This window comes from Sceloporus occidentalis, unplaced genomic scaffold, assembly GCF_023333645.1.
Source record: "Sceloporus occidentalis isolate IW3139 unplaced genomic scaffold, rSceOcc1.0.p SCAF_66, whole genome shotgun sequence".
Classification (NCBI taxonomy): Eukaryota; Metazoa; Chordata; class Lepidosauria; order Squamata; family Phrynosomatidae; genus Sceloporus; species Sceloporus occidentalis.
The window spans coordinates 2598105-2617878 of record NW_028317046.1 but is presented as its reverse complement, the minus strand read 5'-3'; the positions used below and the strand labels follow the sequence as shown (position 1 = coordinate 2617878).

The 19774-nt window shown below is 40.6% G+C and overlaps 1 protein-coding gene across 1 annotated transcript; it reads right to left on the bottom strand.

The window, feature by feature from the left end:
* Positions 1–2020: 2020 nt before the first annotated feature.
* LOC149286867 (adipolin-like) lies at positions 2021–19330 on the bottom strand. The gene is made up of 8 exons (XM_089493680.1): positions 19160–19330; positions 10585–10704; positions 8936–9056; positions 8405–8589; positions 7900–8008; positions 7708–7798; positions 3603–3681; positions 2021–2119 (listed from the first exon to the last, which is right to left on the bottom strand). The coding sequence occupies exons 1-8, from the start codon at positions 19328–19330 to the stop codon at positions 2021–2023; spliced, it is 975 nt and encodes a 324-aa protein (XP_089349806.1).
* Between the last annotated feature and the right edge of the window lie 444 nt (positions 19331–19774).

Here is a 19774-nt window from a genome sequence, read left to right as displayed (position 1 = left end):
AATTTGCATAATTGTCTGTGTTTACTTATCCTCGAGTTTGGTTAGTAGGAGCTGGACCTGAAAATGAATTTTTACTGGAAAGATGTTGGCAAACGTCTCTCTCTCTTCCAAAAAACTGTCCATATATGTTCAAAATCTTCCCATCTTCTGGCGTAAGCCGATACGTAGACTGTTACAGTCTAAAATGTGTTTAATGTCAGAGAAATGAGGTTGGTGAGTTTATTTCCTAAATTAAGACTAAAACATCTTAAAATTTCCCATAATGCAAATTAAAACTTTAAAAAAGAAACAAAAACAATATTTTATGTAGCTTTTTAAACAGAACTCTTTGATTATCAGGACCCCAACAAGCAGAAGTGCTATTGGCGGATTTAAAGGCAGAGTGCTAGAGCAAGTGGGAGGAGCATAAACAGGAAGTTGAACGTCTAAACATTTACAAAAGTCAGTCCTTATAAGGGCATTAAGATTGAGTTCAATAGCCACCGATACGTCCACAATACATGTCGGCCATGAATGTTTTTCTGCTCTGATGACAACAGCCCTTATTTATATGGAAAAGGTGATTTATGGTGATTTATGGCCAATGAAATAGAAAGTAGAAATAACAGTAAACACTTTATTGTTACTATTTTTATGTGTTTCAACATAATCTATTTAAGTCAAACACACAAGTCCCACATTTTCCACTTAAATTTTATAAGATTATTTTGTAGCTATTTGTGTAATGAGTACTGGCTACTATTGAGTCAAACTGTACCACGAACAATAACTGTCCCGATAGTAGAAGAGATGTGAGCTGTAAATCCAAAGATATCATGGAAATTGCAGTTCTGTGGCAGCCGGAAATCTTCACTGTTGGGTATCACTGGGATAGACTACAGGGGCAGCAAGAGGGCAAATCTAAATAAGATATTTGAAGGGATGCCTTAACATGCTGTAATTATGAGATCATTAACAAAAGACGTCTCCTTCATCCTCGCTCTTTGGGCATTGAGTAGTGAATTGCTTGGACTTATTGACCACTTCCCCCCACTCAAAGTGAAATTGCACACAAGGCTGGGTGTAAAGTGCCAAAATAAATACAATAAAGGCAGACCTTCCTCTATCCCCGTGCACCCCCAAAAACATGGCGTTTCAGAGACTTGTCTACATTGCTTTATGGGGAATGGGTCTGCTAAATTTGCTTTTTCACCCGAAATTTGTTCACAATACGTTTTCCTGGTGTCAAAAAGTGAAAAGCAATTTAAAAGGATCAAATCTTTTTTGCAAGGCATACCATCAAACCTAATGAATGCATAAACCCAAGACCCTTTCACCGTGCCGGAGGAATGTGAAAACACTGTTTATTAACATATAGCCATTTTATGCATGACTTTTATAAGATAAAAATAAAAGGACAAAGGCTGGTAACCAAGAGAGTTTACAATCAATGGAGGAAAAATGTCCATTAGAGAACTCAGCAGTAATGCGTGTCTCCGTGCCGTGACAACGTGGCGTCCTTCAGTGGCCATTGGGCAAACACGCCGGGCTCCGTGTGTATTCTGTCCCCACTTATAGATAGAGCCCGACATAGGTGGCAAGCTGAGGCACTGATACAGTCTTTCAAATTAAGACATAATAAGCTGTCCAAGTGTTCCTCAGTCTTGTTCCTTCTTCTCAAATCATGGACTTCAATTAAGATATAGGATAAGGGCACTTCATCCCAGGCATTAGAATTTCTTTACATTGTCTCTCATGTGAATATTAAAATATCATAATTAACGGGGAACGGCAATTCATTGCTTAATAATACAATTAAAATGCATCTCAGGCCTCTGGCAGTCCATGGCTTACAAGCGGCAGATACAGTAGCAGGAAAGGCATCTGCGTTGGGTCTTTCCACGTGGTCATGTCAGCAAGCGGTTCAGAAAAACAGCAGATCCTAGAAGATGAACAACAAGGCAAGCGTCTTCCACCCAAAGGCAGGTCCGCTAAATGGTGTTCTAGAGGAGACAGTATCTCGTCCTCTCCAGAGGTTTGGTTAAATTCCCATTAGAATTCCCATGAAGTCCGACCCATTTTGAACCATGATGGGAGCCCCGGCGCTGTTATCCACAAATATAGATGTGTATTGTCCAGACTGAAACAGAAAGAGGGAAAAAAATCTTTGGATTAACAAGATATAAAGAGATAAACCCTCGGTTTTTGAAATCACTCATTGCACGCACCTCCCGTGTATTGAATGAACACGTCTGAAATGGTATTTGCATATGGCGTACGCACACGGTTCATTACTTTTATAAACTGTCGCTACAATAACATTTCCCGGCGCAATATTCTTGGAACTGAGGCTTAAGTAGCAAATCAAAACCCACCAGGGCTATTTTAAAAGCTGCTCATCGACAAGAAAAATGCCACGGCAGAAGCAAGAAAAACGACGCGCGTTCAGTCCAAATACAATAATAGTAATTTTTAGCTGTCTCACGGAGACGGCTGCTAATGTTCCAGAAAAGTAACCGAGGAAAGCAAAGCTTTATGGGCTTTAATGATTCCAAGATTTTCAATGAAAAGAGAAAAAAAACAAAACAGACACTGGTGGAATCATCTCATTCAATCTCGTTTACAGAGTTCTGCCAATAACGAAATACCCATTGAGGTGGGTTCTGGGAAAATATCGTTCAAGATAAAGTTAAAATAACGGAAGAGAATAGAAATATTTTAAATGATATTCCATGCCCAATAAAAATATATCATATTTCGGTTAAAAAAAAAATAGAATGTTTCGGGAAAAACTAAAAATCAAAACGTTTAGAAGAATAGAATGCCAAGGAGAAGGTGAGATTGACCTCAGGCTCAGGTCAGATGTGCTCAACGCATTTAAAAATAGCTATAATTTCCAAAATGCTATTATTAGATATCATGCAATGATCATATTCATCAAAACTAGCTTTTTTTTCCTTTTTCTTTTTCAATTCATGTAAACATTGTGGGGAATTTTTTAAGGAACATAATGAACTTTATGACCTTAGATTTGATGGAAAAACTTCCATTAAAGTTCTCTCCCTTCTCCTCCCCCGAACCTTTACAAGGCTGCCTGAACCAATCAACAACAATCAGCAACTTCACAATGGGAGAGACATAACTTTATGGGGAGGAATAATCATGCAGATCCCTAGAACGGGAAGTTAGGATGACTGCTCTTGTGATGATATACACACAAAAGGTGGGTTTCTAACACAAACACATATATCACTGACCTGTCGAAAAAGTGGCAGGTCTACCTTGAAGCTGTAGCCAGCAACATTTCTTTTGAGGTTTTGTGTAAAAATTACTTGCATGACGGCACCCAGTAAAATTACGAGCTTGTGTTAAAAGGACCCATTGATGAATTACAACAGCCAAGCGGGAGTGGATGCGGGGATTAGTCTGTTACTTGGCTACCATACTGTTGGGAGTGTTAATCAGTAATAAAAAATAAAAAAAATAAAAATCAGAAAAACAATCAAATCTTTCAACCCAAACATAAATCTGGCATCTCAGTTGCTGATTTTTATAAAGAAAACTAATTTTAGAATTATCTTTGTTGGCAAACAAATAAATGACTAAAATATTCTGCAACAAACCTGCAACTGTAACAAGCCTTGGACATGGACGGTGAATATTTTGCTGTTACTTTCCAAGCCAGCAATGACTTCCAGGGACCTATAAAAAATATAAAACACAAAAGGTCACAGTGGAACTCTTGTCCTTGTATTGGAACTTTCAATGGAAGGCATACAAAATGGTGCACTGTTCTACAGATTTTCACCGATGAAAGAGTTAATTCTAACCATATCCCATCATTCACTATAAGCTCCCTGGGGCTTTTAAAATTACGTTCATCGTACAGCCAGCATGCTAGCAGCGTGTAACGTTCTGTGCCAGGGGAGAGCCAGCCCTGACTTGAATCCTTCCACCTCGGATTCTTTGCTGATGATGACACGGTGACCACTCAACCCCTGCTGCCTATCAACTGTGAAACTCAAAGAAGATGGAGATCAGCACGATGATAGCTACAAGAGGGAGTAATGATGTCATTAAAGAATGTAGTCCTGCAGAAATACACTCACCACGTGCGAAACGCATCCATGTAAATTCCAGAGATAGGATACCTTTGATAAGAAACATGTCCTCTTTGACATGTATAAACTCATGAGCGTGTGTGGTATCGCTGGATTCTTACACAGGTTATGTAATCAGAAAACCAAATATAGTTACAATGAAACTATGGAACATTCCATCTTTCACACTTTCGATTAATATGTATCATGCGCTGTGAAGTTCTTTATCGTTTATCGTTTTTGATGGTACTGAGTGAGACCTTCAGGCTCTGCTAACTTTTTATTCTAATACAATATATATATTATTATATAATATAAAATATTTAAATGGCAACGGAGTAGAACCACCTTTTCTCTTTGGTTCTCAAACCTGTTGTCCGATGCCACCAGCTGTCCAAGGTTCATGGGAAACTTTTTATGGGAATATCTGGACCATTCATGGTCATTGATGTCTAGTATTAAGGCTTTACATTTTCAACATTAAAAAGATAGCAAGGTTCTACTCTGACTTTAATTATCTGGTAGAAGTGGGGTTTTTGAGAAGTTAGTGGTTGTTTTGAAGGCTTCTCATCCAAAGAAATATATTTTTTTCTTACCAAAGATTAAAGGTCGCACACAGTTTGCGAACATCAGACTTGATGGGTCCAATGGTTTGAATTCTACGTGTCTTTCACAGTATAAATGAACTACAAATAGGTCATTCACTGAAAAGTTTTTACATGTATGTTGAATGTTCTAGTCCATGACCAAGCCGGTCTTGTATATCAGGCGTAATGTGAAATATTGCCGTCCTGTCCATAAAAGAAACTGGATTTTCAGCCTGGGACGACCCTGCTATAAATAACCGACTCTGTTCCTTTAGTAACCATTTGTTTCTCTAATATATCAGAACCATCTTAATGATGTCATGGGGTTTTTTTTTTTTGCTTTAGGTTTATATAATGCTCTGCTTTTCATTACCCATACAGGAGAGATGTTGATAAGACTTTGTTTGACTCATAGCGCGGCGCTCTTTCAAGGAGTCAAAATACCGCAGATTGCTGCCAAGATCCCGGCCTCCTGCTGGGGACATTCATTGTGAACGACACGGATCCTATGACAGTCGTTTTAAATCATTACATTCTTTGGTAGGCGTTACAATCACACTTCCACGTTCCAACCGTGTTACAAAGAATAATATCATTCTTCCATAGCATTGGATAACATCAGGTGGAGAAAAACAAGGTATCCTGTGACTCTCTGCTTACTTTCTGATATCCCCGTGGATTTCCCTCCTATTTGTTCTCTTAAAGCTGAAATGACAGACCCGCGAGCCCTGCTGCTTCTAAATGTATACGTCATATCAGCAAAATAGGCAGAGAATATGGGACGTAGGACTTCAGCTATGTTAGTTTGTAAGAAGACCTCCTCAAATATAGCTTGCGTGTAACTGAGAAGCATCCTAGATGTTGGCTTTTAAGGGCCAGCGTCGTTGGCAAATGGTTAACAATCAACAATTAACAATCAAGCCAACAATATTCTTTCTAAGCCATTTTTACATTTTCATGGAATCTCAGCTATGTAACGCAAACCCATAAAGTTCCTGGAATCAGTCATCTTTACGAGTATAATAATTATTACTTTGCACTTAATGGCCCTGAAGAACATTGTATTGCTTCATAATTAAATGGATATTTATGATAAAATAAATAAATAAATAAAAAAAGCACTGAATAATGTCAAATCTTGCAAATTTGCACTTCTGCTGCTGCTGAAGAACAACTTCTTCTTAAGATAATGGGACCAAAGAAGGCTGGTTTGGCTTGGGTTATCATTTTCACATCATCGTCCCAAAAAGTCCACTAATGTTACTCGGGATAATAGAGACGTACAGCGAGTGACCAAGACATGGCGCATGCTCTGGCTTTCAGAGTGTAAAAAAATAACATGGCCTATCCACCACTAATGCAGCTGGATGGATTGAGTTTTGGAACGAGAGGTGGAAGGTCAAAGAGTGGCCACACCAAAAGTCACCAATTTTAGAGGAAAATTTTGTTTTTAAGAATCCAAGTTTCATGTTATTTGTCTAGTTGAACTAAATCTTGAAACCATAACCAGACTGGTCATCTAGAACACTGGGCCAATGGCCAATGGTCCGCTGGCCAAGAGCGCCCAATGCTCACCCAATCTACCCCTCGAGTGGCAGATCGGGTACTGCACTGTACGGCCAACCAGCTAGAGCTAGATACGACTGACCACTTAACGTCATTTGGTGGTCTCTTGCTTTAACGTGCCACCTAGTCAACCTCAGTCAACCTCAGTCAGCCCATGGGACATCAGCGTGTTGAGTCAACTCATGCAAACCTAATCCAAACAGTTTATCTATCCAAATAATATATTTTTAGCCCTCAAATGTATCACATTCTTTACTAACAGACAGCGAAGGTTTATTTAATTCACCAAGGTTCTTAGGAATTGTAAAACTCTTGAGACTCAGTATCACTATGTTCCTTCAGAACAATAAAAAAAAAAAAAAAAAGTTTACTGGAAACCAATGCAGCGAGCAACTTGTGCTGGGAAATATTCGGTGCCAGAGCTGGTGGGCAGAGTTGTACGTGAATGGAACATTTTTAACGCATGAGATAAGACTGACGACAGCGAGACTCTCGCTACTAGTGCAAAAACCTGATTCCGTCTCGGCGTACCTGCCAAGGAACACGAGGAGGGGCAAAGCCTGGGGGGGGGTAATCTTGGGAAGGTAAGCACAAGGATACGTTGAAAAGACATTTGGCACTTGCTATTGTTTTTCACATTTTTTGCTCTTCCTGTAAATTCACTGTTATAATTATTTTAAATGTAAAAAAATTTTAAAAAGCAAAAAAAAACAAACTTAAAAAATAGCTACTTACAATAGCCATTAACCGCTTGACTGCCAAGCGGGAACACAGAGAACTTATCCAGATGTCAATGCACATTTTTAGCCCGAGCTCAAACGCTATAATTGAGCCTCTCGTACGGAAATCGGTGTATTTTCATAAAAATGTCAGTCTTTGTTCCAAATTTTCTGTAAAAACACTTTTGTACCAAAAAGCAACTTTTGGGATCTTCCCAGGATAGCATTTTTGGGCAGTGTAGATGGCCCAGGACTTTATGAGTTTAAAATACAGTGGAATTACTTTTTTACAATAGTGACAAAAAAAACCACAATTTAACGAGTATGTATGTGCGGTAAACCTAAATATATAGGATCTGTTGCTTATAAAAAATGTATAATAGTTATTAGAATGTAAGAACATCAGAGTAAGTCCACATGGTGTAATAATGCATTTTTAAATAGTTTTTAAGTCATTTAAAAAAAGTCAAGGTTATTTTTTTTAGAAAAACACAGAAAAGACATCTTGCCCCCGTCGTCATGATTCCTCCACCAGTTATAACCCCAGTAGTCTAATAAAAGTATTTTCCAGGAGGCATTAGCGAGAGGAAAGGTAGCGTGGATGGGACATGCTCATGATGTATTTCCGCACCTCTTAAAAGTGTCAGCTGTCTGCATTTTGGGAACAAAAGAAGGATATCTCTCTTTTGGCAACAAATAAAGTGCCGCGATTGTTGTTACATGGCGACGGAACCTTGGTGACAGGTGACGACTCACGTGTATCGGTGACACAGGGACTCGATGCATATCAGGACTCGCACGTTGTCTCGAGGACGCAGCTGGCCCTTGCTTTTCATCTCACTATGGTCTGCAAGAAAAAGTGAGAAAAAAGTAAAGTACGAGCCGTCATAGAATTTTACAATTATGAATCTGAGATAAATAAATCAGGTGGAGATTTCTATCACTCACCTATGTGAACGTGAGCGGAAAACTGATAAATCCCAGGAATGGAAGCCGTGAAGCGTCCGGTCGCCAGATTCAGCCCAGAACCTCTTAAGAAAGAGCCTTTGGATGCCGGCTGGATTTGAAAAAGAACAGAATTAGACATTTAATATTTTGATATTTTGATGATGATGACTCAATGACGTTCTATACATTCTTCAACTACTTTAACTGTTATACTTCCACTGGAAGGCTGTAAGTACGCCAATTTCTGTAGAGTACTGATACTTTTTTACGTTGTCCTTGAACGGTTTTTTTGATTTCGATTTCTTTGACACCTTATCTAGGACAGCATTTGAGTTCTTATTACAAAATAGGGGGTAGGTTATCTATTGCCTTCAATTATGAGTCATGATGTAGTTAGAAAAGACAGAACAAATCCATTGGGTTTTCCAGCAAACTATTCATCGAGGAAAACCTAGAAAACATGTTTTGAATCTTGAATAATCATCCCTTCTTCGCGTTTTCTCACCGTCTGGAAGTTCTGAAGTTCCACCAAAGTCTTCTTGTCCACCATGACTGGACCCTTCAGTCTGCAATGAAACGCCTCATCCACCCGTTTGTACGGAAAGACGTCCTCGATAGGTAGTACTATGGGTGGGATATCACTGGGGGGCTCTGGAAGGTCCCCAGACATTAAACGACGCTCTGTAGCCTCTGTGGGGAAAATATAGCAGTTACGCCTAACCCTGGCGTATTATATGGCAGCTTGTAAACAAAGTATCTTTGTGGATGTTGAAGATCTGATTCGAACACTTTGTAACCAATGGGAGACAGACGCTGTAGAGATTGCATCTCCCATTGGCTGCTCACCACTACTATTAAAACAAGTTAAAAGGACTTTCCCGATGCCAGTGCGCAATCAAAACCTGGTTTAGTGAAACTATTATCGTTGGAGATATGTGATCTACTTATGGAAGCTATAAAAAAATGGTAATAAGACTATAATCTATAACATTATCGGTTTAGCACAGGCTACCTATGTCATGGCCGCTGAACATACCTTTCAACATTTGTTTGAACTCTTGCAGTAAGACTTCATGGGTAACCTCAGCTCCTGGCATTCCAGGAGGTCCTGGGGGCCCTTGAGGGCCCGGTGGGCCTGGAAGCCCCAAGGGGCCACGCTGAGAAGCAACAAAGATAGTAAGATAATCAGATACAATCAGAGGTAGTGGAGAGTCTGAATAACATACATTAGGCGTCTGTGAACAGTCAAGCCCAAGGGCATGATTTACAGCAGAGTGATGAAAAGATAAAGCCTGATCAGTCACTATAACGAGACAATGACAGCTTGGTGAACAGTGACACCCCATACACATCCCAATTATACTGACAGCCACAGAAAGCAATGACCCGCGTTACCCTAAAAGAAGGGCAGACAGTCTATACCCATCACTCCCAGCCAGCCCACACCAGCATGGGAAATTGCTAGGTAGCTAAGAAAAAAATGGTTGCTCTTAAAGAGTTAAACAATTTTAAAAGCAGGAGTTTGCCGTCCCAAAATATTATAGTTATGGAATATGGAGCATTAATAATGCAGGAAGATAATCATGGACAAAAAACTGCAAAATGAAAATGAATAACTATAGGGGGGGGGGAATTCGGCAAAATAAAAACAAATTACTGGAAAAATATTTTTCTGCAAAAAAAAAACAAATTACTGGGGGGAAAAAAAATTTTTGCAGAATAAAACTAAATTACTATACCGGGAAAAAATATTTTTCTCCAAATAAAAATAAATTACTGGGCAAAATATTTTTCTGCAAAAAAATAAATTACTATACTCAAGAATGATTCTAGGGCAGTGGTTCTTAAACTTTTTTAATGCATGGGTCACCATGACCAGTTATACGAATCCATAATTTGTAGCTTAAATACAATATTTAAAAGTCTCCACTTTTTATCATATATATATATATATATATATATGTATAGAAATATATAATATATACATATATATATATATATTTAATATATATATATTATATTTATATATATATATATATATATATATATTATATATTATATATCTGCAAACAGGGAAAAGAAAAAATGTCGGTGCGCTAAGCTAGTCTCAGGCTCAAATAATACAAATGTATAATATGAGGCCTACCAAACAGTGTGAGCCGCTGCAAATACAGTGTGTTGGCTGTACAATGTATACAAAAAACAAAATACTGTCTGCCCACTATGTAGGAGGTGAGCGTAGGTTCTCACCCTATTGAGAGTGCGCCTTGACGTGGCGGGTGAGCTTAATTATGCTTTGGCCAATTCATATAACCAAAACCTCTCATTTATATTATGTTTATATATTTGTTGCCAACTTTAGTAGGGTGAGAAGCGCAGACAGTATTTTGTTTTTTATATTATATATCTTCCTATGTCATTTTACTTGGGGACCAAACTGCTGTCCAAAGATACAGCGGAACCCGGTAAAAGAGATAATGCCCACCATACACTGCTCCCATTAATAGCCATTATAAGACCACTATTAATAAAATGTTTAGGACCGCTCCCCGTCATTCTATAAAATATCTAATATTCCAATAAGATTGAGGGCCACCGACCTAGATCGTACTCCAGTTCCATCAATCATAATTATATAGATAATATAACATTATGGTGGAATAGTATATAATATTTTCAACTTACTAATTTTTTGTCCTTCCCTTTGCATTTCTTTTTGGCGTTCGCCCCTTCTTCGGTCCGGTGTATAAACCTGATCCAGGTTTTACGAGGATCTGTAATTTCAGGATCGGGAGTCTCAGAGATCTGTATCGGGGGAAGAACAAGCGTGTGATTGCTTTCCTTCAACAATCTTCCCAACGGTGATCAAAGAACCCTTAAAACACAATGAATACATTAACAGTGTCTTAAAAAAGAAAAAAAGATACTTGGAAGCTTTAAGGCTTAAGAGGGTTCCAAAGAAGCTGTGTGAGGACAAACTGGGGACCAACACAGCTGGTTACCTTATTATAGGTGCTCTGGCCAAGGTGACCGGACATTGGTAACTGTTTGTATCACTTATTCCTATTGACGCCCTTCTCCCATCCTACCCATAACCAGAAAACAAAGCCTGTGGTATTTAGGGGGGATCTGGGGTGTCTACAATAAATCTCTTTGCAGTCTTTGAAAAGGCTAGAGCTGTCCCATCTTTAAAAAATGCAATTGCTTCATATATAACCCAAATTCACAGGTTTGTGGGGTTTTAATGTGAAATTTTGACAGGTCTGTGATCCACTGTAGATGCTTCTTCTCTTCCTCTTCCAATGGAAGGCTCGTGGACCAGAGGGTCCTAAACAGTTGCTTATAGGGCCATGCGAGACCCCATTTCCTATCAAACCACCAACCTATGTCCTAACACAATTGGGGGTTAGACCTCGGGTCACCACGCCATCCACATATCGCCTGCAAGCGGAACTAACTATAATCCAAATATACGATCCTAATATTCCTATTATAATATATATATTATTACATATGTCATATATGTATATGTAATAGTATATGTATATGTAATAGTATATGTAGATCATTCTATGCACTGTTGAATCCGGCTGTGTTTTAGTATTAAGATCATTTATATATATCATTAAGAGGTTAAATAATATGACTCTGGAAAGTCTGCCTCGAACTCTTGGCAGAACGCTCAAGATGTATTTGTATATTTATTAAAGTTGAAAGTATGAAAAGTTAAAAATACATGTTCCATTTAGCCGATTCATTAGCTCCCCTTCCACCTGACTTCCGTGATCCAAGAGATGCTTGCCTGTCCAATTTGCTTTCCTTAACATCGCGCGACACTCGACCCCTGCCAAGGTGGTAGACGGAGCGAGGGAAGTTATCTGAGGTCCAAGGAGAAATGAAGTGTCTGAAATTAAAATCATGAATTTGGTCTTGGATGTAAAAAAAAAAAAAAAATCCAAAAAAAACTGTTAATGAAAACAGACCCAGAAAGGAAATACTTGAACAGTCCGGGGTTTTTTATAGAGAGGAGATGGCTGGAGAATGGAGCGTTACCTAGCCCGAGAGCTGCGGGAATAATCCTAAAACATTCTTTTTTTTTAAAAAAGCAAGATTCTAATTAAGAGAATATCTTCTGAAATGGGGTATAGATGCTTTCGGAACCTTAAAAAAATTATTAAACACAAGGTTGGTGTCGAATTTAATACTATGGGAGACCCCATACGTGAAGCATTCATATAAAAAAATCCAACTGGCCCAGAAGAGGTGGTCATTATCTGATTGGCCCCAGGAAAGGCACCCATCTGGCTGGCATTGAAGATGAGTTCATAATCTGATTGGCTCAGGAAAGGCGCTTATCTGACGCGTCCAGAAGAGACCGCCATTATCTCATTGGCCAAGGAAAGATGCTGATATGACCATTATGGAAGAGAAGCTCTTTATCTGGCTAGCCCAGAAAAGGCGCAAGTCCAGAAGAGGTGGTCACTAGATTATTGGCCCATGAACATCGTCCATCTGACCACCTTAGAAGAGGTTGTCTCATTGGCCCAGGAAAAGTTGATTATATGGACCAGAAGAGGAACTTATCATCTGATTGGCCCAGGACAGATGCCTATTTGACCAGAAGAGGTAGTCAAGGAAGCTGCTCATCTGACCACCCAAGAAGAGAAGCTCATTGTTGTCCCAGTCCAGAAGAGGAGTATGAGTGGCCCAGGAGAGGAGTATGAGTGGCCCAGGAGAGGAGTGAGTGGCCCAGGAGAGGTTAAAGCGTTGGGAGGTTAGCAGTCTCGGGTTTCTGCCGGAGTGTGCTTTCGCCATTAGTAAATCGAGGGTGTGGTATGGAATTTGTCAGCCACACTTCAAACAGGAAGCAATAAAACGCTGCAACGAGGATAATGGTTCTTGGGCAAGACTTCGATGCTTGTAAAATCTCTATTTTATTTCTAATAATGAAGAAATGAACAATAATTTCTTCTAAGTAAGGCAATAAAAGATGGTAGGGCCAAGACCAGGCTTACGCAACTCATGTAATAAGGATCTTTTGTTTCGTCTGCACCTTGCAGGTCTGGGACTGCTTCCCCATCTCCCCAATATTTATGTTTCATTCACTGGTATGAAGATTTAACACTTCTGTAACTAAATGTAACATCGGCGACATCATTCCAAGGACTGCTGGATGCTCAAATTCTTCATTAAGAATAATAACTCATCATGTAAGATTTTGCCTCATTCATAATTTTTCAGGGGATGCTCAATAGTCATGTGACACACTAGCCAGCTCCATAAAGGTTTCAGTGATTACTTCGCTTTAAACCTTACAGCGCCTCTAAAATGGAACAGCCATACAGCGCTGGGGGTTATATTACTGTATACAGCGCTGGGGTTATATTACTGTATACAGCGCTGGGGTTATATTACTGTATACAGCGCTGGGGGGTTATATTACTGTATACAGCGCTGGGGGTTATATTACTGTATACAGCGCTGGGGTTATATTACTGTATACAGCGCTGGGGTTATATTACTGTATACAGCACTGGGGTTATATTACTGTATACAGCGCTGGGGTTATATTACTGTATACAGCGCTGGGGTTATATTACTGTATACAGCACTGGGGTTATATTACTGTATACAGCGCTGGGGGGTTATATTACTGTATACAGTGCTGGGGGGGATATTACTGTATACAGCGCTGGGGTTATATTACTGTATACAGCGCTGGGGGTTATATTACTGTATACAGCGCTGGGGTTATATTACTGTATACAGCGCTGGGGGGTTATATTACTGTATACAGCGCTGGGGGTTATATTACTGTATACAGCGCTGGGGGTTATATTACTGTATACAGCGCTGGGGGTTATATTACTGTATACAGCGCTGGGGTTATATTACTGTATACAGTGCTGGGGGGTTATATTACTGCATACAGCGCTGGGGTTATATTACTGTATACAGCGCTGGGGGTTATATCACTGTATACAGCACTGGGGGTTATATTACTGTATACAGCGCTGGGGGTTATATTACTGCATACAGCGCTGGGGGGGTTATATTACTGTATACAGCGCTGGGGGTTATATTACTGTATACAGCGCTGGGGGTTATATTACTGTATACAGCGCTGGGGGTTATATTACTGTATACAGTGCTGGGGGGTTATATTACTGTATACAGTGCAGGGGGGTATATTACTGTATACAGCGCTGGGGGTTATATTACTGTATACAGCGCTGGGGGTTATTACTGTATACAGCGCTGGGGGTTATTACTGTATACAGCGCTGAGGGTTATATTACTGTATATAGCGCTGGGGGGTTATATTACTGTATACAGCGCTGGGGGGTTATTACTGTATACAGCGCTGGGGGTTATATTACTGTATACAGCGCTGGGGGTTATATTACTGTATACAGCGCTGGGGGTTATATTACTGTATACAGTGCTGGGGGTTATATTACTGTATACAGCGCTGGGGGTTATATTACTGTATACAGTGCTGGGGGGGTTATATTACTGTATACAGCACTGGGGGTTATATTACTGTATACAGCGCTGGGGGTTACTACTGTATACAGCGCTGGGGTTATATTACTGTATACAGCGCTGGGGGTTATATTACTGTATACAGTGCTGGGGGGGTTATATTACTGTATACAGCACTGGGGGTTATATTACTGTATACAGCGCTGGGGGTTACTACTGTATACAGCGCTGGGGTTATATTACTGTATACAGCGCTGGGGGTTATATTACTGTATACAGCGCTGGGGGGTTATATTACTGTATACAGTGCTGGGGGGTTATATTACTGTATACAGCGCTGGGGGGTTATATTACTGTATACAGCGCTGGGGGTTATATTACTGTATACAGCGCTGGGGGTTATATTACTGCATACAGCGCTGGGGGGGTTATATTACTGTATACAGCGCTGGGGGTTATATTACTGTATACAGCGCTGGGGGTTATATTACTGTATACAGTGCTGGGGGGTTATATTACTGCATACAGCGCTGGGGGGTTATATTACTGTATACAGCGCTGGGGGTTATATTACTGTATACAGCGCTGGGGGTTATATTACTGTATACAGCGCTGGGGGTTATATTACTGTATACAGTGCTGGGGGGTTATATTACTGTATACAGTGCAGGGGGGTATATTACTGTATACAGCGCTGGGGGTTATATTACTGTATACAGCGCTGGGGGTTATTACTGTATACAGCGCTGGGGGTTATATTACTGTATATAGCGCTGGGGGGTTATATTACTGTATACAGCGCTGGGGGGTTATTACTGTATACAGCGCTGGGGGTTATATTACTGTATACAGCGCTGGGGGTTATATTACTGTATACAGCGCTGGGGGGTTATTACTGTATACAGCGCTGGGGGTTATATTACTGTATACAGCGCTGGGGGTTATATTACTGTATACAGTGCTGGGGGTTATATTACTGTATACAGTGCTGGGGGGTTATATTACTGTATACAGCGCTGGGGGTTATATTACTGTATACAGTGCTGGGGGGTTATATTACTGTATACAGCGCTGGGGGTTATATTACTGTATACAGCGCTGGGGGGTTATATTATTGTATACAGCGCTGGGGGGTTATATTACTGTATACAGTGCTGGGGGTTATTACTGTATACAGTGGTGGGGGTTATATTACTGTATACAGCGCTGGGGGGTTATATTACTGTATACAGCGCTGGGGGGTTATATTACTGTATACAGTGCTGGGGGTTATTACTGTATACAGTGGTGGGGGTTATATTACTGTATACAGTAATTACAGCCATATGAATCTTTTAGAAGGTATGAATTATGTGGTGTCCGGGGCTGATCGGTTGCCGTTGGGAATGACTGCTGGACACGGCTCCCTCGCTCGGTTACTATTTAATTACTATGGAATGCAGGAGCAGCCCCAGGACTTTGTTGGCAGCTCCGAGCCAAGGCATCAAGACAGGGCTGCCAGTTCGGGGGCTGTACGGCTGCCAGAGCTTTGGAAGATTGAAACTCAGGTTAACCGCAGAGCCGATTAAGAAGGAGGAACCGCGAAGTGCGCCCCGAAGTCCCGCACCCGGGGGGTGATCCTGACACAATGACTGAATACGGGTCACCAGGGACACCTCGCATGTGTCAGACCCTCGAAAACATCAATAAGGACCTTTCTTGGAAATCACCTTATTTTCACTCAGTTTATTAATCCCTACAACGCGGCCCCCAGGATTCCCTCTGGGAAGAACCTTTTCTTGCCGTCAATCCGCGCGGTTAGCGCTTCTGTGACTCTCTGTAACGAACGCATCAACGTAATTCCCTGCAACATATTCCGGATATCTGCGATGTACCCAAAGGCCCGATGTAACCCTTTAACCTGGATTCTTAAATGCATTTTTATGACGGGGAAGCTCTACAAATCAAATGCTTGTGTTTGTTTGCGACGCTCTAATCCATCCCGCGGGTAAAAACAGTAGTTGAAATCTGTGCGAAATACTATTTTGTAAGATTTGTCTTGATTTGTCTTCTTTCCCACAACATGTTGATACAAGGTTACAAACAGACCCGCAGACAACAGACCCTGCGCATCTAACGCATCTAACACCTCACTCCCTCGCATTTATCACATATAATACCTCGCTCCCATCACACCTTATCACAACTCACTCCTATCACACCTATCAATCACACATCACAACACACTTCAATAATACCTCACGCCTATAACACTTTCCTCCTCTCACCTGACATCTCCACCTTCCCCGGAGCCGTTCTTTGCAGTCCTGATACCACTGCAGGGTCACATGAAGTTGCATTGCGTGACCCCATTATGCTGTCGCCTCTGCGAGCTGGACGCTCTAATTTAGACTGGTCCTGTTTGATGAAGTTTGGATACCAACAAGTGAAATCAACTTTTTAATAATGCGGGAGATCCAGAATATGCCAAGATGACAAAAACAGGGTTTTTTTTCCCCAATGGAACCTCTCTTAACCGGTTCTTGAGGGATGCATCTCTTGGGCTTACCTAGCAAATAGTGGATATCAGGACAGGTAAAGTCTATACGGGGAGAGCAGAGAGTTCTTACCGTCTACATCCGGACCGTTTTCTGTGATATACATTTATTCAATCATTAAGCACGTGGAGCATTCAAATTTCCAGACAACTTCACTAAAAAGGCTAAAAAGACTAAACATTCTGCAGAAAGGGAACTTCCAAGTGGGTTAAACCATTGAGATTTGGTTTTATATTAAATCAAAGCAGACATTGTTGCAGTTGGACGCCCCTCTGGTACACAAAGGGTTACGATGATCCATTCTGAACGCTGCTGAAAATAAAGAACCCAAACATATGGAGAAATTTTTGTTGCCCTCCAGCGACTGCTAAGATTAATTTTGTGGTAAAAGCTACTGAATGAACGGGGAGAGTATTTACTGAATTAGGATCCGTAACGATTTGTGTCGCATTATTTCTGTTTCTTCTTAATGGTGGGGGGTGAGAGACCAGCACCAAATCTGCCCGCTGCGCTCCGCGACCCCCTGAGGAACTTGATGGCCTCTGCTGCCCTCTGAGGAACATAGAAGAGGAGGGGGCAATAATCATTCCGTTTAGCCAAATCCTAATGTGTCACCCTCACAAGTCCTATCGTACAATCAATATCCTAAAGTTCACTCCCTTCTCCCCACATTTTCAAAGACTGCCTGAACCAATCAGCAACAATCAGCAACATAACAACAGGGGAGCGGTAACTTAACGGGAAGGAATAATCATGCAGATCCTGGCTGCTCTCAAGGTATACACATAAGATGAGGTTTTTTTATATATATATTGCGTGTTCTAACATGTTAGCATTATTATTATTGTTATATATTCATTGATATAGCACTATCATATTCCACAGCGCTGTACAGTGGGTTTAAATGAAGAAGGTCCCACTGAGATGGGATTATTTAGTGGATAAAACTGTAAAGTGTAGAATAGTGACAGATCTGCTTAATGGCACACCGGCGATCCATAGATACCCTACAATAACTGCAATCAATTTTATATCTTACTGTCTCATCTAAAGCCCATTACCAAAAATCAATGATGGTCATTTTTTAAGTAGGGGGTAAATCCATTCCCAGCCCTCATATAATGCGGTGCGAGCCACAGCCGACCCGAAACATTCGTTTTATTGTTTATAAACAAAAAAGGAAAATCTGATAAACTTCCATCGATGGGACGGAGACGAGTCAGAAGTCCTTTCAAACTATTATGAGCAGAGTGTTAGGGAGATAATGTGATATAATATGATATGTGTGTGTGTATGAATGTAACTCTAAGCCTGCATGGTGTAGTTTGAATCCATTATTGTTGTTTTAAATGATTTGGAACAAAAGTATGGAAACAGTAACAAAGGAGGTAGTCGTTATAAGAGGAAAGACACATAAATTTGTAACATTTTAACTCCTTCAATGCATCAACTCCTTCTAAATGCTTCATTCATTAGAACATTAGAAGTTATTTTGTTCCTGTCTTACAATTCATCCCATTTTCTGATGAAAATAAGATACGTTGTGACTCCCCATAGAATCCCGGGGCAGCTCGTAGGTGTTTGTTATTCTGCTCAGCCCCACACACTTCCCAAGCACTCATCCATGGAAGGACGTTCCAAGCATCTACTACTCATTCTGTCAAAGCGTTCTTTCACCTTTATGGCTCCATCTTTCCCCTACCAACTTCAAATGAGGCTCGCGTGTTCTCGAACCCCTGCTTTGGTTAGAAGCATTTCTAACTTGGGGATTTATAGCTTAAATCAAAGACATTTTGGTTAAACCTCTTCGTTATACTTGAGGTTTGTAAAATAATCGTAAATTGGATAATAATGAATGATCGTCAGCCAAACACTTAGTTCCAATTTAGAATCTCTGATGAAGGTTACGTGGCTGGCTGTCAGGACTCATGTGGCCAGTACAGGAATCTCTAACATTCTTCGAAACATATTAATTCATCTTTATTTTGTGTTCTGGAGGCCCCTTTGTACTAAAGAGGTCGGTGGGAATTTAGGAGGAGGTTTAGTTAAGAGAGAGATGGCTGACGGGACCGTGCAGGTAATCTGACATTGTTACCTGGACTTTAACAAGGAAATGAACATCAATGAGGGGTACTGTCTGGGAGTAGAGGACTATACCTCCCTTCACACTTGGTATGAGAACGTTGGGTCTTCTGCTGATCCTGTAAGAAAAGTTGGATAGATTGAGGAGAACTTACCTTCTCAAAATCATCAAACTCCTCGCTGTTGGACAAAGTGACGTTAAAAGGCTCAGTGAACTGCTGAGACTCCTTTGCCTTCTTGCGTTCTTTCTTAGATGCCAGGACTCGAAAGACCGTAAGTTGCTGGCACAGAACTGTGGCCACCAGGAGCCATATGCAACACCTCATTGTGTCCTGGGGAGAATATATCCTTTAGATCCTGTAGAAAGCTCCAAGTACTCCTGGAAGATGCTGAACACGGAGGAAACAAGTGGAAGTTGATCCTTGAGTGTAGATAAGAGATTGTCAAGACAAGAGAGGTCAAGAATAAAGCGTAAATCTACTTAATTCCACCGGGTCTTGTTACACATAACCAGACACGTCGAAAGCAAATTGTCTGCCATTGACTTTGTGAAAAGTCCAAGGAAATGAATTAAAACTCACTGGACTATGTAACCTGTAGGGTCTGCAGCATCAGGGGGCTTCTCAGCTCATATCTTCCAGCACTCATATCTTCCAGCACTCATATCCATCAGGTCAGCACCTCTCTCCGTGAAGATCATTAAAACTCGGTCCACGTTGATGCGAAGAACACATTCTAACAATAATTCTGTCCGGTACACAACATCTTTC

Bases quoted from the DNA above. Each gene is read 5' to 3' on its own strand.
- LOC149286867 (XM_089493680.1), bottom strand. From the start codon at position 19,330: ATGAGGTGTTGCATATGGCTCCTGGTGGCCACAGTTCTGTGCCAGCAA. The intron at 8,590-8,935 runs GTATGTTCAGCG...TTTTCCCCACAG, and splicing joins GTTCAAACAAATGTTGAAAG to AGGCTACAGAGCGTCGTTTA. The intron at 7,799-7,899 runs GTGAGTGATAGA...TTTTTCTTGCAG, and splicing joins TTCCGCTCACGTTCACATAG to ACCATAGTGAGATGAAAAGC.